At 36.9% G+C, this 22,635-nt stretch overlaps 2 protein-coding genes across 2 annotated transcripts; both read left to right on the forward strand.

Moving 5' to 3' along the window:
- The first annotated feature begins 388 nt into the window (after window positions 1-388).
- Window positions 389-12,470, forward strand: LOC116286431 (transcriptional repressor NF-X1). The gene is made up of 27 exons (XM_031692945.2): window positions 389-409; window positions 608-1,935; window positions 2,209-2,286; window positions 2,567-2,617; window positions 3,150-3,210; window positions 3,397-3,468; window positions 3,687-3,790; window positions 4,129-4,164; window positions 4,255-4,299; window positions 4,554-4,614; window positions 5,182-5,399; window positions 5,661-5,776; window positions 6,176-6,206; window positions 6,367-6,440; window positions 6,746-6,854; window positions 7,261-7,380; window positions 7,818-7,897; window positions 8,565-8,666; window positions 8,874-9,002; window positions 9,259-9,350; window positions 9,918-10,019; window positions 10,201-10,242; window positions 10,669-10,764; window positions 10,960-11,026; window positions 11,378-11,523; window positions 11,748-11,858; window positions 12,273-12,470. The coding sequence occupies exons 2-27, from the start codon at window positions 618-620 to the stop codon at window positions 12,355-12,357; spliced, it is 3,546 nt and encodes a 1,181-aa protein (XP_031548805.1). The 5' UTR covers window positions 389-409; window positions 608-617; the 3' UTR covers window positions 12,358-12,470.
- Window positions 12,471-13,060: 590 nt separating this feature from the next.
- LOC116286432 (26S proteasome complex subunit SEM1) lies at window positions 13,061-15,435 on the forward strand. Its single transcript, XM_031692946.1, has 3 exons — window positions 13,061-13,154; window positions 13,627-13,723; window positions 14,576-15,435. Exons 1-3 carry the CDS (start codon window positions 13,079-13,081, stop codon window positions 14,634-14,636), a joined length of 234 nt encoding a protein of 77 aa, XP_031548806.1. The 5' UTR covers window positions 13,061-13,078; the 3' UTR covers window positions 14,637-15,435.
- Window positions 15,436-22,635: the final 7,200 nt, after the last annotated feature.

Here is a 22,635-nt window from a genome sequence, read left to right on the forward strand (position 1 = left end):
AGGGTTTGCAATATGTCTTTTTTTGCTTTTTTAAAAGCCATTAAAATGGCTCGCTTCGACAAGAGGAACTTACCACAGGGAGCCCACTTAGATAAACGGGAAAAACGGAAATAAAATTAAAAAATAGCCCTTTATTGAAGTCTTGCGTTTTGAGACCAAAGTACTAGCCAAGATCTTTGACATCTTAGTAAAAATATTTTAATATTTGTAGAAATAATAGGTTGGCGAATTATATGACGGGACTTCAGAATGCGGAAGCAGAGGAGTCTGGGCACGATTTGATCATTATTGCACCAGCAAGCACCAACACTCAGTACAAGGTGAAGCACTAACTAATAAGGTACATTCATTGATTTGTCTGACTGGATATTTCTTGTTTTCTAGCTGATAACGCCTTCAAAAATACTGGGTTAGTGCTTATAACCTCGTTCCCAAGCACTACAACTTATCTATATTATCTGCTTATTACGATAATATGACTTACGAACCTTTTTTGAAATTCGTATCAATATATAGAAAAGTGTCATACGTACATATATATAACGTAAATTAATATGTTTATCTGAAATGAATAAAAGTCAATGAGATGTCTGTTAATTCGTTATAGAGATAAAGGAATGGAAGCAGAGGGTCCTGCTGGAGAACCACCTTCTGAACAAGACGAGACAGAAAGGAATGGTGCTAGAAATTCTGAGAAAAGCGATGAAACTTCTGAGAAAGAGAAGAATCTCATAAAAACCAAAAGCAATCAAAGAAGGCCTTATACCTCAAGACAGAGAAAAGAATTCCAAGGAAAGACTAAAGACTCAAAAAGGGAGCAACAATGTGCCTCTAAAGGTGATTCTATTGACAGTCAGAAGACTTTAGACGACAATGAAACTGAAGGAAACAAGGATGTAATCAGTTGGTTAAACAAAAGAATGTCAAAAAAAGAAGATAGTTCTTCAGGTGAAAGAAATGTTGCTGTAGATGTTAAGGACAAGCCAAGGGATGAAGGAAGGAACAAAAGTCAAAAATTTATAAAACGAAAAGATAAGAAATTTGTGGGCAAAGAGAGTATTAAGAGTGAAGAGCAAGAACAACCTAGCCAGGGTGTTCAAGTACTAAGCTACAAGTCAAGTGAAAATGAAAAATCAAAGCAAAGATCAAGAATGCCAAGGAACAAAAATCCAAATTTTAGATCAGAGACCAAGAATTCTGATTCTTGGAGGGGTAGGCAGAGGAGTGGAAAATTGTCATCAAGGGAGGAGAGGGATAAACATCAAGAACTTGACAAGAAAGATTCCATTGTCAGTGCAGACGAAAACGTGATAGAAATAGGAACAAATGTTAATGTTGTGAATGGAAAATATGTTGGAAGAAGAGAAAAACAGGAAAATCGTCATGATTATTCATATGATAATCAGTTTTCTGGAACTCATTATTATCCTCAGGATTATTACTATCAACAAGGTTTTCCATATGGTGGAGTCTATGGTGTACATTTACCTGTACCTTATGATGCTTATTTTCAACCTTATGGAATGGAGTTTAATAATGCAGTTTATTGTTCCCAATATCAGGATTATGGAAATGTCAATCAGAATTTTTATCAAGGGTATCAACCCCAAAACCAAGAGCAATTTGAAAACCATTCGGTCACTGTAACAGACGAGGATGAAAAATCAAAACCTAGGAATAATAAAAGACAAAGATATCCCTTCAAAGGGTACAGAAATCGACAGATTATTGGAAATTCTAATGTTATTGATGCAAGCCATTCAGAACAAGCTGGAATGTTAACTGAACAGTTACAAAATGAAAGTTATGAGTGTATGGTATGTTGTGATAAGATATACTGTAGTGCTGCAGTATGGAGCTGTGATAATTGTTACCACGTCTTCCACTTGAAATGTGCCAGGAAATGGGCAAGGTCTCCTATGGCAGTTATAGAAGGTATTGTGCATACCATAATCTAGCACAATATCCTAATTAGGGGATTGTCTCCCGGTTCAATAGCCTATTCCAATTTGGAGGCATAACTCTAATGTACTAACAAATCACTCATGATTGTAAGCTGCACGGCTGCTACTAGCGCCTTACTATGCAGCCCGAAAAGTCTTCCATTGGTCATAATTGTAAAGCACATGGAGACCATGTGAAATGCGCCATATAAAAACCCCATTATTATTGTTATTATTATTATTATTATTATTATTATTTGTTTAGGGGAGGATGGTGGCTGGAGATGTCCTGCATGTCAAAACATTAGCCAGTCAGTCCCCAATGTTTACAGATGTTTTTGTGGTAAGTCATTTAATTGCCAGTCAATGTGACTAGTAAAATTGAGCCAGCAACGAGGTATACGCTGAATCAAAATATGGCAACCAATTTGAATAACTATATTGTTCTACACTGACTAGTGACTGACTAGCCTCTCATATAATATGAAAATGCTTTTCTGTTTCCATGTGAACATGAGGCTAGTCAGTCCAGAACAATAGTTATTCAAGTTGGTTGCCATATTTCAATTAAGTGTATGACCAAGCTATTGAAACTAGTTATTGAATAATTGATTTCCTTTCAGGCAAATCATTAGATCCTCCATGGAATGTCAGGGATGGAATAACACCACATAGTAAGTATATACATACTTAATTGGAGGGATGAGATTGGAGGGGTGGGATGGGAGGGGTGGAATTGAGGTGGGATTGGTGGGGTGAGATTGGAGGGGTGGGATTGGAGGGGTGGGATTGGAGGGGTGGGATTGGAGGAGTGGGATTGGAGGGGTGGGATTGGAGGGATGGGATTGAAGGGGTGGGATTGGTGGGGTGAGATTGGAGGGTTGGGATTGGAGGGTTGGGATTTGAGGGTTGGGATTGGAGGGGTGGGATTGGAGGGGTGGGATTGGAGGGTTGGGATTGGAGGGGTGGGATTGGAGGGGTTGGATTGGAAGGTTGGGATTGGAGGTGTGGGATTGGTGGGGTGAGATTGGAGGGATGGGATTGAAGGGGTGGGATTGGAGGGGTTTGATTCTTGCGTTGGTATTAATGGGGTGGGATTGGCAACCCTAAGATTAACAACTGTAGATTGAAGTAGATTATTTTAATTAACTGTTATGATTGCAGGTGTAAATTGTTCCAGTAATTTCATTTCATTTCTTTAACTAGGCTGTGGAGAGTTATGTAAAAAGAAGCGTGATGCAGCTGACTGTCCACACCTTTGCAATCAGTAAGACTGACTTTGTTACTTGTATTATGGAATTCATATGCTGTTTAATCTGTTGACAAGTGTGGGAATTCAAGTATTGAAATAAAAACAATTATGAAGATTATAATGAAATGCTAGCTATCGTCAACTACCTAAAGAATGCATACATGAATATGAATAATATTTTCTATTTTTATCATATTATAGATTGTGTCACCCAGGCCCTTGCCCAAGCTGTCCTGTGATGGTATCCAAGTCATGTGAATGTGGAAAAGAAAGGTACATGTAATGCAGTACGACTTTAAGTGTTTTTGTCACATATCAATGCTTTGTTGCTTGATCCTGGTTGGTTAAAGTTTGATTCCTTTGTTTTGATGTCATAATTGGTTAACTTTCTTCAAGTGGTTCTGGATAGTGTGGCTGTACAGTAATGTTATTTAATAGTAGTTTAGTATTATGAATAGTGGTTCTAAATACTTGATAAATTTTTTTTTCAGTCAACAATCAAGGTGTGGTCAAAAAATTGTTATCAAGTGCAAATCAGTTTGTAGGAAGCCTTTAAATTGTGGCGTACATACATGTGAGAAAATTTGCCATTCAGGTAGGTGTCATTATTCAGTTAAATAGGTTACAATGCACTATATTACGACCATACCACCTGTCATAACATCCGAATGCTGTACTGTGCTGTACATGCTTGTGATGTAAAAAGTATGGTCACTCTAACCAATGGTTCATATATTATTCATGAGTTTCTCAAGTCTTTAAATTTAATACCATGGTGAAAACCCTTGCCAGGATCCTATACTAGTATCTTAGTCCAAGCTCTAGAACATGACAGGCTAGGATATATCCAATATAGTCTGGGTAATGCTATCTAATATGATGCTCTTCATGAAATAATTTTCATATTCATGAAAGTCTTTATTAAATTAACAGGTCCTTGTGATTTATGTGATGTTTCTGAGGAGCAAGGTTAGTTTCTAATCAATACTTTAATTTTGACCATTAATAACTTTAATATTTTTTTAACTATTCATTTTATTAACTTTTCCAACTATTTAGTTTGCTACTGTGGAGCTACCAAAAGGCAGGCCTTATGTGGCTCAGGTAAGAAAGACAGCAATGTAGAATGAAAACAAAGCAATCCATGTTGAGTCAAACTTGATTAAACCAATCGAGAGGAAGCAAGGAAGGCCTCTAGAGATCTGATACTACGCAATAAACAGCTTAGATATATCATCAACAATCACAGAAAAAGTTGAAGAGCTCCCATTTTGTGTAGAGCCTGCACTGTAAAATGTTGATAGTTCATAAATTATGTACACTATGTTATAGAAAATTGTTTTTGATCTTAATTTTAGGTGACATAGATATTGTTGATGGCAAAAATGGTTGCTTCTCATGTGAAAATACCTGCAATAGGTAAACCTAAGTAAAGAAGCTAAGTTTATTTTATAAGTATGCCATAAGGATAAGCAAGTCTTATCGGTATTCATATTGTATGATGTTTCTTAGTCATCCTTCCCTTCCCCACCCCTTCAATCCCACCCCTCCAATCCCACCCCTCCAATCCCACCCCTCCAATCCCACCCCTTTAATCCCTTTCCTCCAATCCCACCCCTTCAATCCCACTCCTCCGATCCCACCCCTCCAATCCCACCCCTCCAATCCCACTCCTTCAGTCCCACCCCTCCAATCCCATCCCTCCAATCCCATCCCTCCAATCTCACCCCTTCAATCCCATCCCTGCAATCCCACCCCTCCAATCCCACCCCTCCAATCCCATCCCTCCAATCCCATCCCTTCAATCCCACCCCTCCAATCCCACCCCTCAATTGCCATCCCTCCAATCCCACCCCTTCACCCCTCCAATCTCACCCCAATCTCATTCCCTCCAATCCCACATTTCTTTTTCTTAATAATTGTATTTCTTATAATTTGTATAAGGGAATTTGTATCTAAAGGATCTTTTTAAATCATGTATCCTAGGACACTAGACTGTGGTAACCATACCTGTGATGCAGTCTGCCACAAGGGTGACTGTGCTCCATGTAAACTCAAACCTGAGCTGATCGTTACATGTCCATGTGGCAAGACAACTCTTTCACAGCTACTGGGAACAGATGGGCAGAGAGAGTCATGCTTAGATCCAGTACCAACTTGTGAAAAAACATGTGGAAAAATCCTGCCTTGTAGTCCCAAGGAAGGTGAGGAAAATGCATGTTTGCAAAGTGGGGATTCAGAGGGAAGTGGGTAGTATAGGGTATGAGTAACAGGGCTTAAAATAATGGCCGTCAGTCACCTGTGGCTCAATGTTGCTGCTCAAAATGAGTGGAAAGGTAAAGATTTGACTGGACAATTTCCAATTTTGGCCCAACATTGTCCAATGATCTGCTGTTATTTTAAGCTCTGGGAGATATTCCCCCCATAATTATATTTTGAAAAATGAAATCATTTTATATCCACAGGCGATAAATCTAATTCATCATCAGAGCATCGCTGTAAAGAACCATGTCACCATGGTAATTGTGGTCCTTGCGATGGTGTATCTGTAGTAGTTTGTAGGTGTGGGGCTGCTACAAAGGTAAGTTGATTTGAAAAATTAGGTGTAAATCTTTTGTAAATCTTTCCAACTTCATGATATGGAGTTAAATTAAGTGAGTGTTGGTGAAGTGTTGGTGTTGCTTGGACTGATGATTGGCCAACAGGCTGATCATAATGTACATAATCACCTATTTTACTGGTTTCATTATAGCTAACATGATTGAGTAAAGACGCTGGAGTTTTTATGGGGGGGCAGCAGCACACTGTGCACATTCAAGACAGGGGCGATATCTGGACTAAGGGGTTATATATATGGGTTATGTGTGCTGCACATTCTCTTACAGCTTTGGTTGTGGTTTCAACACTTGTCCATCATTAGCCAGCTAAAATGTTCTTGATTTTTAATGTTAGATAAATGTTTTTAACTTTATTATTATAGATAATCAAGTGCTGTGAAAGAACTACTGAAGGTATTTTATTGCTGTCACATTGTCACAAGACTGAACTGAAGTCTGCATGTAAACAGTCCTTGAAAATTTGTTGCAAATATGAAAATTAACCCACAATTTTAAAATCAAAGACATCACTCTTGAAAAATATTTCTAAAATGTCTGCACAATCATTGTACAGATTATTTGTGTGATCAACGTTGCAACAAGAAGAGGCAATGTGGACGCCACAGGTGTAACCAGAAATGTTGTGTGGTAAGACTAGTTTTTATTTAATAAGAGTAATGATTTACATAATGTTATATAGGTAATGTGATCTTGCAAATATTTTGTCAATAATTTTTTCTAAAAATTGGCAAATATGTAGTCTTTGAGCTAGTAATAATGAAATGTAGTGGTCATGGTGCTCATTGGGATGCTATGGTAGCTCAAAAACCTGTCAAGTTTTGAATCCTCAAATTAGATTATTTAAGGGCCACCTTTACAGGAAGATTTGAGACTCAGAGGCTCAGATTTATCCCTACTGTACATTATTAGTATATTTAACATTTTGGTTGCAGAATAAGGACCACAAATGTGAGCTAATCTGTGGCAAGAAGCTTCGCTGTGGCATCCATACCTGTGATGAACCTTGTCACAGGGGTTACTGTCCTCCATGCTTCATGACAAGTAAGTACACATAATATATTGTAGAAATAGAAAATGGTCGCCCATGATGTGTGCAGTTATAAAGCACACAGGGGGTTGGTAGAACACAGACCTGTAGCGGATAAAGAGTGCTTCTAGACACTCCTAAAGTGTTCTACCAATCCCAAAGTGCTTTATATTATAACTCCACACAGCACACTAGTGCTCAAGCAAGTTTTTTATTTCTTTTGCAAAATACAAATTACAATAACCTTTATAATTTTGAGTAGGAATGACGCAACTAAAAACTTTCTTGCATGCTGAGTGCTCTCCTAAAGCATGGGCCCCCAACCAATTAGTTTACAAAGCAAGATTCATAAGAGTTATTATATAATGAATGGTATCATTCTCCATTGCCAAGCTTTGATATTTTTCTGATCTCTTTGAGGTTTTGAGGAACTTTCTTGTCACTGTGGTGCTACAGTACTCTTCCCACCCATACCATGTGGGACCCCACCACCTGACTGTACCAAGCCTTGCTCTAGACAGCATCCATGCTCACACCAAGGTATGTGTATATTTGTTTAATATTTACATGATGAATTTTGATTGGTCGATATTTGTAATTACTAAACTGACCCCAGTTTGCTTGATTGGGTACATGTACCTGAATCTGTCGTGAAGAATGACAGGCTGGAACAATACGCCGGGCATTTTCTTAAAATATTGGAGTAGAAGGTAGTGCTATCTTTGCTATAATATAAAAGATAACTCCCTCTCAATTTAATGTTTAGACCTTTGCCATGACCTATAAGCACATACATTGGTTGGAGGCATGTCTCACAGACTGATTATTATGATATTACTATTTAGAGATGTTAAACATACCTAGTATTTGCTGTAAAAATGCATCAGGAACATCACTCCTAAAATATAATTCTTCCAATAGTTGGATAATCTAGAATTACAAATAATTTGTAATTATTATCCCTTTCCATTTTGCAGTCAATCATTTATGTCATAATGAAGAGGTCTGCCCTCCTTGTACTGTATTAACCAAGAAAATGTGTAGTGGCAACCATGAAGTAAGTAGCAAGGGTAAGGGCTGGAGGCAGGGAACAGCATCTATTAATAATAATAATAATAATAATGATGATGATGATGATGATGATGATTTTATATAGCACCTTTTCCTAAAGTTCTAAAGCACTTTGCAAGTATATTAAAGTTATCTTGTTTCACTCCCTCGTGTTGGGGCGCTACTTGATTTACAAACTACACTGTTACTCCGTTGTCAAAAACCTTTAATTTTCTGGACGATGTGAACTTGGCTTAAGGTCAAGTTAGGTAGGTGAGTGTCAACTGAAAATTATAACGATTACAAAATATGTGAAAATTTGTCTTAAACATTTCTATAAAATCAAAGTATTAACGATTGAATACTTACAAAATCTGTAGGGGATTCAGATGGAGTAAATTATGTATATATTTCTCATAAATCAAACTTAGAATCACAGCTTAGACAACTGATCGCTTATCTTTTCTATCTCCTCGTGGTTTTTTCCCGTAACTCTCCCTTCTTACATTTCCCCTAGGGGGTTACGGTAGGGAGTTTTGTCATAGTGCAATACATATTTATAAAATATTTTTGTATATTTACAATAAAATTGATCTAAATTATTATTTATTGAGCTTTTTAAAGCTTTCACCATGCCGTACTCAGAAACATTAATGTCATATTGCTATTTTTAGCTGCGATTGAACGTACAATGTCATGTGACAGACGTGTCGTGTGGTAAACGATGTGGCTCTATTCTTCCATGTGGACACAAATGCATCAATCTGTGCCACAAGGTAAAATTATATAACCTCATCCAAAAATTCTATCAATGATTATGTTAATAAACTCTTTTAGGTAATCTATATACTCTTTTTAATTATATCTTCTGTTTCTTTCCATTTTCGGTTTTCTGTTTCACAAAACATTTTTCTTGTTTTTGCAAGAAAGGTTTCCTTTTTTTTTCTGTATTTTTACTTTCCTTTCTCTTTGATATTTTTCAGCCCCCATGTGTTAATGATCAAGAGCCATGTACCCAACCATGCAACGAACCACGTAAAGAATGTGGTCACATATGTGGGGCACCTTGCCATAAGGGAACACCTTGTCCAGTACTGCCCTGTAAAGTAAAGGTACAAGTTAATCACTTGTTTGAAGCTGTATCAGAAAACTATAGTGGTTGGAGGGTTGGGTGTATGGAGGGTTACATGAAAAAACATGGATTAATGGATGGACCAAATATAAGTGGATGAATGGATGAATATAAACAATTGGATAAATTCTGAAGGAAGCAACTGAGGCACCATATGCTTTAACTCACTTGTAAACACTTTCTATGCTTTATATGTTTTCTTTCCTCTCTCATTTCTCTGGATGTCATTGTTTCAGGTAAAAGTCTCCTGTAAATGCGGCAGAAGATCAGAAATGGTTCCTTGTCTTCAAGGTGGAGACAAATCTGCCTTGGCTCAGTTCTACCAACGGTAAATAACAAATATGTATGCAGGAGAATGGAGATGAAGTTGGAGGGAGGCAGGGAGGAGTAAGAAGAGGGAGAGAAGGAGAGGGGAGGAGGAGGGGGAGATAGAGGAAAAAGTGGTTGAGGAGGGAAAAGGAAGAGGTAGAGGAAGGAGAGAGAAAGAAGGAGTATGGCGAGGAAGGTAGAGGGAAGAAGGGAGGAGTAAGAAGAGGGAGAGGAGGAGAGGGAAGGAGGAGGAAAGGGAAGGAAGAGGAGGAGATAGAGGAAGAAGTGGTTGAGAAGGGAAAAGGAAAAGTTAGGAAGGAGCGAGAAAGAAGGAGAATGTAGAGGAAGGTGGAGAGAGGGAGGGAGGAGTAAGAGGAGAGTGGAGGAGGAGACAGAGGAAGAAGTGCTTGAGAAGGGAAAAGGAAAACAAGTAGAGAAGGGGGAAGGAAAAGAAGGTGGGACACAATATGTGGGAGGAGAGGGCAGACTTGCTTAACATTGATTGGACCCTGCTGATATTGTAGCAGTAACATATATTTAGTTTTCTTGATCCCCCATTCTAACTGAATGACACTTTTTCTATTAGCTTGACAACAGAAACCTTGGCCAACAAGATGAAAGAAGTGCAGCAAGGACAAACCGTGGATATTGCTAGACTCATGATGCTCGATGACAAAGCTACAAAACAGTGAGTTGATGCATTTTTCATAATCCAAATTTGTTTAAAGTATCAAACAATGCATCACAAAATGATTTGCACGCTAGTATTTATGTTTAAAAAAAAATGTGCAACCCCACTCTAGTTCTTCTATATACTTTCGTTATCTTCAAAATTTGTATATCATCTATATATGATACATATTTTCTAGCATTGATTGTAACGAAGAATGTGCGGTGCAAGAAAGAAACAGGTTGGTATATTTAGGCAAAGTAATATAGGTATTATGTGTTCTACTAATGTTGACAAATGACATCTAAAATCTTCTGTCCTCTGAATATCTGGTGCTGGCGCGCAACTCTGTCGCTTGAATAAGAATCTCCTGTGCGAGGAAAGAGAGGTCGACTTGCGACGAGCTTATAAATGGCATTGATGATGATGATTCTGTTATAAATAGCATATAAGCAGAAGCATGCAAATGAGACAACAAGCACTGTATCGACCCAATAGCCTCACTTGTATGATTCTTAAACAAAAAAAAATCATTGCGAGCTCAACTGTAATAACAGCTACAGTATTGTTAAGTTGATATCCAAAATATTCACAAATATGGTAGATGTGATGATAATTGTGATGAATGATGTTAGACGTTGATGATGGCAATGATTTTTGTTTGCAGACGTTTTGCTGAAGCCCTTCATATTGATGAAAGTACCGAAGCAGCTCTAAACGTACCCCGCATGCTGTACTCGTCTTTCCTAGTAAACGAAGCTAAGTATGTATTATTTTCTATCAATTATTTTTCTCGTTGAATACCAAATTACGAAGAATTTTTGGCAATCTTCTGAAAACCAGTGATTGCAGCTTGAATGAAAGGGGTTTCATATGGCAGCCAAGTTGCAGTTAGAGGAGCAATGCAGCATTTTTTGTAGAACAAGAGATCTTAATTCTTGAATTTTACTGATTTTAGAAGCAACATAGCCTTCATACAGTCAGTGGAAGAAGCTTTTGAGAATATAATTGATATCGCTAAAAAGGTATTATTTATATGTACTTTTATAAGCTGTCGATCCATCCATCCAACCATCAATCCATCCATTCGTCCATCCATCCATCCATCCATCCATCCATCCATCCATCCATCCATCCATCCATCCATCCATCCATCCATCCATCCATCCATCCATCCATCCATCCATCCATCCATCCATCCATCCCATCCATCCCATCCATCCCATCCATCCCATCCATCCATCCCATCCATCCATTCATCCATTCGTCCATCCATCCATCGCACTTTCTTATTTACACATTCATTCAATCTTTTGACTCGATCGACATTTTATCTCTTCATTGTGACCACTTGTTTATCTTTATTTTATCCCTAGTCACAGTCTGGTCAGAAGTCACATTCTTTTCCTCCAATGAAATCAAACCAGCGTCGCATCATCCACGAGCTGGCTGTCCATTACAACTGTTCAAGTATAAGTTACTACTCCGAGCCAAAGCGTAACACCGTCATCACTGCCACAAAGTATGTAACGGGTCTAAATACAAAATAAGTTTTACTAAAGAGTGAAAAACGTACGATATGAAAGAAATAAATGACGTCAATTCCGTACTTTGGTCGTGTCGTTTGCCTTGACACCTTACAGTAATGTCCCCTCGCGATCCAACAAGAAATGTCTTAACTCGGCTTACAAACACTTATTGGAAGAAATGTCTTGTTTATTGTTTAATTTTGTTATCTTTTTGCAGAGAATCGAAGGTGCCTCCGTCAACCTTATCTGCGCAAGTCAATCGACTGGTAAATCCACCTGCTCCAACCCCTGTCCCGTATCTACCGTCTGATCTAGCCAGTAAAACCAGGTGAGAAGCAAAGCATACATCAATACATCATTCGAATATTGAAGCGTTGATGCGTGCGCGACCATTTGCTTTACTACGTATTTTATAATTTCAAGTTCTGGGTGCCTTCAATGATTTGATTCTGCTTACATCGCATTCAGATAGAGTTTTATCTTGCGCAATCAAAAAGCACTTAGCAAAAGGCTAACTTTAAGAACAAATGCGCAAGGAATGGCGCTTCCATACAACCACAGTTAATAACTCTGTTAATATTAGTTTGGTTAGAGTTAATAGTTAATGATGTTTTGATCAGAGTTAATAACTCTGATCAAACTACGTACCCAGGTTCATGATTTTCGATTCATGATGGTTTGTTGAACTAAAATTTGCAGTGAAGTAAGAATATTTTTCTTACATCATTTCTTCTTCTTCCAGGTTAACGAAGAAAACAAATGAAGAAGAAAAACCTAAGGCTTGGTCCCAGGTCCCTGACTACTTCGCTGACGACTTTGATGATTAAGTGCGATGCTATTGCTCAACTAGAGTGTCTTATGCAATCTTCCCCATGTTTAGTTTTACGACGCTATTCAAGTTTGCGCTGATCAAATAAATAAATAAAATTAGCTATTTAAAGTATATTTTGATGTTGAAGAAATCAAATAAATAGAAGCGATGGTACTTAATCCGTGAAATAAAAACAAAATAGTTATTAACTAATAGTCGCAATTTAGTGCCTATTTTGTTTTTATTTCACGGATTAAGTACCATCGCTCTAAAAAAATTGTATAGTTATCTAAAGTATATTTTGATGTTGAAGAAATACTTTACTATAGAACATTAAAAAATAAAATTACCGCTCCTGAAGGACTTTTGTAGTGTTAAGTAATCTTTTCTAGATTGTGTTAAGACAATGATATGCTTAAAATATGCGGGGGGGAAATAAGTTTTGAAGCCAATACGGTCTTTGATAACTGGAAAGAAGGTTTAGAAAACAAGTGTGCTCTGGGTACGAAACTGGACGCATCAACTTTTTAATATTTGTATCAAGTGAAGCAAGAACAATGTTTTCATTGGACTTATTTTGTGATATGGTTACACAAACGGGAATTAAACAAACCCGTACAATCCCCGTACAATCATCAAGTAAAAATCTGAAGCAATCACACAGGGATCCCAACACAGAATGTTTTTGCTGAGTCAGTGGTCAGCGGTCATACATTTCAAGTGGAGAAGATATCAAGATGGCGGCTCAGCAGAAGAAAAACGAGGTTGGATTGTTTGAAGAAGACGACGAATTTGAAGAATTCCCTGCTGAAGGTACTGCTAAAAACGTTCCTAAAACATACAATTTTATTACTTATACAATAGCTTTTCATCTTTGAATGTTTATTTCTGTTTGTAAAGCCTTTTGTTAATCGACAGCATTTTGAGTTGAAATCATTCGTCTTTTGGGAAAGAAGAAAATGCTCCTTGTTCTTAGGAATATAGTAGATACCAGAATAAACTTAGTAGATTTTTTCCCTTCTTTTTTATAATCTCTCTGATCATGTGGTACACTACCTTTCAATCCAGTTTTATTTGATTCTTTGTTCACTGGTTTTGTCTGGAAAGTGCAAGCTTGTCTTTAACTTTGGTATAAATGTTAGATATGCTTATTAGTTAAGAAAATATGTTATTAACATTGGGATTCTCTTCATCGTTTTTGACGGAGCTTTTTAACAATCCTGTTTTGGCTAGCAGTGTTCTATCATGATCCATTGCCAACTTGATCACCTTTTGTATTTTATAGAATGGACTGAACAAGATGAAGATCAGGAAGATATCCATGTATGGGAAGATAACTGGGATGATGACACAGTTGAAGATGATTTCTCTAACCAACTAAGGTAACACTGACTATAGTGAATTTAGTCAAAATAGTTGACATCAAGTCATTTATTGTTCAACCACAGGCAGCCCAAACGAGGTTCCTGTGTATGGTTTATAAGGGAATGTATGGGAGTTATGATTAAGGTCATGAAAATAAAATGTTTCACTCAACAATTTGCTTCAAAACTTGTTGCAGTCGTTGCTTTTACTTTGTTCAGTCTTCTGCGAAGTTTCAGCGCGATTTGAGGCCGTTAAGTGGGTTTATTCAAAATCCACTCTTCTCTACCTAAATAATGGGAAGGCTGGAGACTTAGCACCCAATATCGACTACATCACGCTAGGAAATCCAAAAAAAATCTCTCTCTCTCCCCTTGAACCACAATAAAAATGCAACATGTCAAAGGAACGATAATTTCTCTATCATAACATGTATTCTGAATGCCACCACGCCAAATATTTCCAGAAAAATCCTGGCTTAAAGTCGAATATTTGATTTCTTCTGTGTTCAAATGGCCGTTGTAAAGCGTGAGCGGGTCACGTTACATACTGCGTTCTGATTGGCAACAAACCCAAGTCTGTTGGGGAAGGGGAATTTGTTTCGAGCTTGGTATCATGTTCGGCCAGTAAACACTGTTTACTGTAAACCATGCTTACGGCTGAAGAATCTCCTTGCATACTTCTTGAATACTCATTAACTCTTAAGTGGATGCCTAGCATGGACCCTGAAAGCTAGAAATCACTGACTCAATCTTGCTCCTCTTACAACAAGAGTTTAAATATTTTTTCTTTTATTTGATATTTGTTTTACTTTTTGCTTATTTCTACCTACATTTAACTCATATTATTTGCATTTTTCTTAACTCTATCAGGGCTGAATTAGAGAAGCAAGGACATAAAGTGGAACAGCAGCAGGAACCAATGAAATCATGATGACACACATCTTACATTATCATAACCTTTTCATACAATGTCATTCCTGACATTTTTTTCTTTTTGTACATGTAAAATGGTGTTCTACAAGATCTTTGTTGTGTTAGGAGAATCTACTTGCTGCTTTGAAAGATACAGCTTGAATTACACTTAAAACACACACAAACCTATTTTTGCTGTTAAAATAATTTTCAAAAATTCATGAAAAGTAATTAATGAGCATTTAGACCTATCAGGTCCTTCAAATCCATCACGTGCATGGATCTTGATACCTGATAACAGATTAACATGGATATCTTTATATAAAGATTTTGAAATATTTATAAAGGACCAAAAGAGTACAAGAGCATGTCAAGAATAAGGACCCTAAATGCTCATTAATTATTCATGAGTTTTTGAAGTCGTTCAATAAACTTGCAGATCGTGTTTTATCAGATCTTAAACCATCGACTACACCTCATGGTTTTAAACCTGATAAAACACTCCTGCTCGTTTATTAAACTTTACGTAATAATAGACTAGAGAGAGATCCAAAAAACTCATTTTCCAGCAGACATATAAGCACAAACACTACGACTCCATATTACTGGCATAAGAAAAAATAATATTCATTAGGTTATATGTACTGGTAATTCATTACAGTGAGTTTCACATGACTATAATAAACTACTAAGGATGTGATGTAATGTGCAGTGACTGTATTTGTGCTGTATCCTGGTGTGGGATCTATCAGTTACTTATCATATATGACTTGTGTATTACAGTTATTAGAATTTTCAATAAACGTTTTATTGTTGAATCCCATTGTAAACTACTACTTCTTTACTTCTCATTTCTTTTTTTTGTTGTTTTCCCATTCTCCCAATTCTCAAAGAGGATACTGCTAATGAGTAATTTTAAAAATATAATTCAAATCAGTTTCAAAAACGAAAGAATCGATATCGGCAAAAAAAGTTGCGCACATTCGCGAAAATGGTTTATTTTCTTGATAGATTAATTCATTATTAATCCTATACAAGTCTTTTAACTGGGTAGTTTTAGTTTCCTAGAGGGGCAGTGAATTTCGCATAAGCATTTGGATTCATCGGAAGCCGCTCGGCTGGTCTTCGTTTTTTTTTACGTCTCCGTGAACGTTCACCTTGGTTCGGATCGACTCGGAGACAGACGAGCGTCGTGCGCGCGCGATCGAATCCATTGCGTGGTTAACAATCATGACGTAACAATATGCAGTTAGTGAAGACTTCAAATGAGAAGATCAAGAGACGAAGAAAAGATCACTGTTCAACTGCGCTTCGTTTCGAGAAATAAAGTGCAACAAGAACGCGGAAAAATAGCAACAGAGTTTACCAAAGGTAACGTGAGGTCTATCTTTAGTTTGTTAAAAACGCCGGACGAAATTTTATCGTTTCTTTCTATAGTTTTCGCATTTTACACTGAAATCTTAAAAGTCGAAAAAGTTACGATTACAAGTCAGTAAATCTGAGAAGAAGTAATTGAAAAAAGGAAAGAAAGTAAGAAAAAAAGAAAGAAAGAAAGAACGAAAGAAAGAAAGAAGGAAAAGAAATGGAAAAAAAAGTAAGTAAGCAAGGAGAAAAAGATAGGAAAAACAAAGGAAGGAAAAACAACAAAACAAAAAAAACAAACAAAAAATGAAATGATCGAAGGGAAAAATGGTGAAACCAAAAATATGGTAAATACATCATTACGGGTTGATGTATGTGTGTCTACAGTATGGTAATACATCATAGTATGGTAAATACATCATTACGGGTTGATGTATATGTGTCTACAGTATGGTAATACGTCATTCATGGTAAATACATCATTACAGGTTGATGTAAGTGTGTCTACAGTATGGTAATACGTCATTCATGGTAAATACATCATTACAGGTTGATGTATGTGTGTCTACAGTATGATAATACGTCATAGTATGGTAAATACATCATTACGGGTTGATGTATATGTGTCTACAGTATGGTAATACGTCATAGTATGGTAAATACATCATTACGTGTTGATGTATGTGTGTCTACAGTATGGTAATACGTCATGGTAAATACATCATTACGGGTTGATGTATATGTGTCTACAGTATGGTAATACGTCATAGTAGGGTAAATACATCATTGCAGGTTGATGTATGCGTGTCTACAGTATGGTAATACGTCATTCATGGTAAATACATCATTACGGGTAGATGTATGTGTGCCTACAGTATGGTATTACTTCATTCATGGTAAATACATCATTACGGGTTGATGTATGGGTGTCTACAGTATGGTAATACGTCATTCATGGTAAATACATCATTACGGGTTGATGTATGGGTGTGTACAGTATGTTAATACGTCATGGTAAATACATCATTACGGGTAGATGTATGTGTGCCTACAGTATGGTATTACTTCATTCATGGTAAATACATCATTACGGGTTGATGTATGGGTGTCTACAGTATGGTAATACGTCATTCATGGTAAATACATCATTATGGGTTGATATATGGGTGTCTACAGTATGGTAATACGTCATGGTAAATACATCATTACGGGTTGATATATGGGTGTCTACAGTATGGTAATACGTCATGGTAAATACATCATTACGGGTTGATATATGGGTGTCTACAGTATGGTAATACGTCATGGTAAATACATCATTAGGGGTTGATGTATGGGTGTCTACAGTATGGTAATACGTCATTCATGGTAAATACATCATTACGGGTTAATGTATGTGTGTCTACAGTATGGTAGTACGTCATGGTAAATACATCATTACAAGTTGATGTATGTGTGTCTACAGTATGGTAATACGTCATGGTAAATACATCATTACGGGTTGATGTATATGTGTCTACAGTATGGTAATACGTCATAGTATGGTAAATACATCATTACGGGTTGATGTATGGGTGTCTACAGTATGGTAATACGTCATTCATGGTAAATACATCATTATGGGTTGATGTTAGGGTGTCTACAGTATGGTAATACGTCATTCATGGTAAATACATCATTACGGGTTGATCTATGGGTGTCTACAGTATGGCAATGCCATCATTTGGTAAATACATCATTACGGGTTGTTCTATGGCTGTCTACAGTATGGTAATAAGTCATAGTATGGTAAATACATCATTACGGGTCGTTCTATGGGTGTCTACAGTATGGTAATACGTCATGGTAAATGCATCATTACGGGTTGATGTATGTGTGTTTACAGTATGGTAATACTTCATAGTAAATACATCATTACGGGTCGATGTATATGTGTCTACAGTATGGCAATGCCAACATTTGGTAAATACATCATTACGGGTTGTTGTATGTGTGTCTACAGTATGGTAATACGTCATTCATAGTAAATACATGATTACGGGTTGATGTATGTGTGGTTCTACAGTATGGTAATACGTCATACGGTTTGATGTATGTGTGTCTACAGTATGGTAATACGTCATGGTAAATACATCATTACGGGTTGATGTATATGTGTCTACAGTATGGTAATACGTCATAGTATGGTAAATACATCATTGCAGGTTGATGTATGGTGTCTACAGTATGGTAATACGTCATTCATGGTAAATACATCATTACGGGTTGATGTATGGTTGTCTACAGTAAATGGTTCAATACGTCAGAGTATGGTATCATCATACGGGTCGTTCTATGGTGTCTACAGGCTGGTATACGTCATGTATGGTAATACATATTACGAGGTTGTTCTATGGTGCTACAGTATGGGTAATACTTCATAGTATGATAAATACATCATTAACGGGTCGTTCTATGGGTGTCTACAGTATGGTAATACTCTTGTATGGTAAAATAAACCATACGGGTTGATCTATGGGGGTCTATATGACATTGGGTGTTTGTCATCGCGTCGTTCATGGTAAATCCATTCATTACGGTTGATGTTGGGTGTAACAGTATGGGAATCACTTCTGGTAAATACATCATTACGGTTTGATGATATGTGCTGTCTACAGTATGTAATACGTTATGGAAAATATCATACGGTTTGCTATGGGTATCTACTATTGTAATACGTCATTCCATGGTAACACAATATTAATAATCATCTTACGGGTTGACGTATGGTTTCTACAGTATGGGTATATCGTCATAGTCATGGAAATACATCATTCCGGGTCATACAGTTCTATGTGTTTCTAATAGTTGGTAATGACGTCATGTAAATACACAGTACGGGTTGTGTATGGTGTCCTACAGTGTATGGTAATACGTCGATGTCAATACATATTACTGTTTGATGCATTATGTGTCTACAGTGTGGGTATATACGGCCTAGTAATTGTAAATACATCATTGGGGTTGATGTATGGGTGTCTACATGTATGGTAATACGTCATGGTAAACATCATTACGGGTTGAATGGGTTTCTACGCAGTATGTATCCATCATACGGTGTTGTACATATGGGTTATACGGTTGTTCTACTATTGTTAAGGGTCAATTCATTTGGTAATACTCATACGTTTGTATGTGTGTCTAATGATATCCTCATCATTGTAAATACGTCTTTATGTCTTTATTTTGTATGGTGGTAAATAACATCATTACGGGGTATTGTCTATTGTCTAGTATGGTAATAGCGTGATCCTAGGTAATACCTCATTGCACGGGTTGATATATGGTGTCTACAGGATGTTAATCGTCATGGTAAATACCTTATTACGTTGATCGTATCTACAGTATGGTAATACTCCATGTAAATAACATCATTTACGGGTTGATGTACTAAAGTATGGGTAATCGTCATAATCATATTGGTAATACAATCATTACGGGTTGATGTATGGGTGTCTACAGTATGGTAACTACTCATAGTATGGTAAATACTCATTACGGGTTGATGTATAGTTGTCCTACAGTATGGTACATACGTCATCATGGTAAATACATATTACGTGTCGTTCTATGTGTCTACGTATGAACTACGTCATGGGTCATAGTAAATACATCATTTCCGGTGATTGATGGATTGTTTCCACAGTATGGTAATACGTCATTCATGGTAAAGACATCATACGGGTTGGGTTCTATGGGTGTCTACAGTATGGTAATAATGATACGTCATTTGATGTATGTATGTCATTGGCCATTGAAATACATTACCTCGTTGTGTATTACTGGTTGATGTATGAGTGTCTACAGTATTGGTAATACGTCATTCATAGTAAAAAATACATCATACGGGTATGGTATGTGTTGTCTACAGTATAGTAATACGTCATTTTGTCTAGTATGGTCAAGATAAATCAGTACGTGTTGTTCTTATGTGGTGTCTACCAGTATAGTTGTGTAATACGTCATGTATGGTAAATACATCATTACGGGTTGAATGTATGTGTGGGTCTACAGTATGTAATACGTCATGGTAAATACATCATTACGGGTTTGTTCTATGGTGTCATACAGTATGTTATACGTCATAGTATGTAAATAACATCATTACGGGTCGTTCTATGGGTGTCTACAGTATGGTAATACGTCATAGTATGGTAAATAAATCATTACGGGTTGATTCTTGGGTGTCTACAGTATGTAATACGTCATATATGGTAAATACATCATTACGGTTGTTCTATGGGTGTCCTACAGTATGGTAATTACGTTATTCATGGTAAATACATCATTACGGTTGATGTAATGTGTGTCTACAGTATGGTAATACTCATATAGTAAATACATCATTAACGGGTTGTTCTATGGGTGTCTACAGTATGGTAATACGTCGTAAAATACATCATTACGGTTGATGTATGGGTGTCTACAGTATTGTAATACGTTATGGTAATACATCATTACGGGTTGATGTATGGGTGTTGTACAGTATGGTAATACGTCATGGTAAATACATCTATACGGGTTGATGTATGGGTGTCTACAGTATGGTAATACGTCATGGTAAATACATCATTACGGTTGATGTATGGGTGTCTACAGTATGGTAATACGTCATTCATGTAAATACATCATTACGGGTTGATGGTATGGTTGTCTACAGTATGGTAATACGTTCATAGTATGGTAATACCAATCATTACGGGTTGTTCTATGGGTGTCTACAGTATGGTAATACGTCATGGTAAATACATCATTACGGGTTGATGTATGGGTGTCTACAGTATTGTAATACGTTATGGTAAATACATCATTACGGGTTGATGTATGGGTGTGTACAGTATGGTAATACGTCATGGTAAATACATCTATACGGGTTGATGTATGGGTGTCTACAGTATGGTAATACGTCATGGTAAATACATCATTACGGGTTGATGTATGGGTGTCTACAGTATGGTAATACGTCATTCATGGTAAATACATCATTACGGGTTGATGTATGGTTGTCTACAGTATGGTAATACGTCATTCATGGTAATACATCATTACGTGTCGTTCTATGGGTGTCTATAGTATGGTAATACGTCATTCATGGTAAATACATCATTACGGGTTGTTCTATGGGTGTCCACAGTATGGTAATACGTCATTCATGGTAAATACATCATTACGGGTTGTTCTATGGGTGTCTACAGTATGGTAATACGTCATAGTATGGTAAATACATCATTACGGGTTGATGTATGTGTTTCTACAGTATGGTAATACGTCATTCATGGTAAATACATCATTACGGGTTGTTCTATGTGTGTCTACAGTATGGTAATACGTCATAGTATGGTAAATACATCATTACGGGTTGTTCTATGGGTGTCTACAGTATGGTAATACGTCATAGTATGGTAAATACATCATTACGGGTTGATGTATGGGTGTCTACAGTATGGTAATACGTCATAGTATGGTAAATACATTATTACGGGTTGTTCTATGGGTGTCTATAGTATGGTAATACATCATTTATGGTAAATATATCCTTACGGGTTGTTCTATGGGTGTCTACAGTATGGTAATACGTCATTCATGGTAAATACATCATTACTGGTTGTTCTATGGGTGTCTATAGTATGGTAATACGTCATTCTTGGTAAATACATCATTACGGGTTGTTCTGTGGGTGTCTACAGTATGGTAATTCGTCGTTCATGGTAAATACATCATTACGGGTTGATGTATGGGTGTCTACAGTATGGTAATACGTCATTCATGGTAAATACATCATTACGGGTTGATCTATGGGTGTCTACAGTATGGTAATACGTCATTCATGGTAAATACATCATTACGGGTTGATCTATGGGTGTCTACAGTATGGCAATGCCATCATTTGGTAAATACATCATTACGGGTTGTTCTATTGGTGTCTACAGTATGGCAATGCCATACTGTGGTAAATACATCATTACGGGTTGTTCTATGGGTGTCTACAGTATGGTAATACGTCATGGTAAATACATCATTACGGGTTGATGTATGGGTGTCTACAGTATGGTAATACGTCATGGTAAATACATCATTACGGGTTGATATATGGGTGTCTACAGTATGGTAATACGTCATGGTAAATACATCATTACGGGTTGATATATGGGTGTCTACAGTATGGTAATACGTCATGGTAAATACATCATTACGGGTTGATGTATGGGTGTCTACAGTATGGTAATACGTCATGGTAAATACATCATTACGGGTTGATGTATGGTTGTCTACAGTATGAGAATACGTCATAGTATGGTAAATACATCATTACGGGTTGTTCTATGGGTGTCTACAGTATGGTAATACGTCATAGTATGATAAATACATCATTACGGGTTGATGTATGGTGTGTACAGTATGGTAATACGTCATAGTATGGTAAATACATCATTACGGGTTTTTCTATGTGTGTCTACAGTATGGTAATACGTCATAGTAAATACATCATTACGGATTGATGTATGTGTGTCTACAGTATGGTAATACTTCATGGTAAATACATCATTACGGGTTGATGTATGTGTGTCTACAGTATGGCAATGCCATCATTTGGTAAATACATCATTACGGGTTGT

This window comes from Actinia tenebrosa, unplaced genomic scaffold (assembly GCF_029948245.1).
Source record: "Actinia tenebrosa isolate PJP-AT-01 unplaced genomic scaffold, QUT_ActTen_1.0 PGA_scaffold6__47_contigs__length_16458017, whole genome shotgun sequence".
NCBI lineage: Eukaryota > Metazoa > Cnidaria > Anthozoa > Actiniaria > Actiniidae > Actinia > Actinia tenebrosa.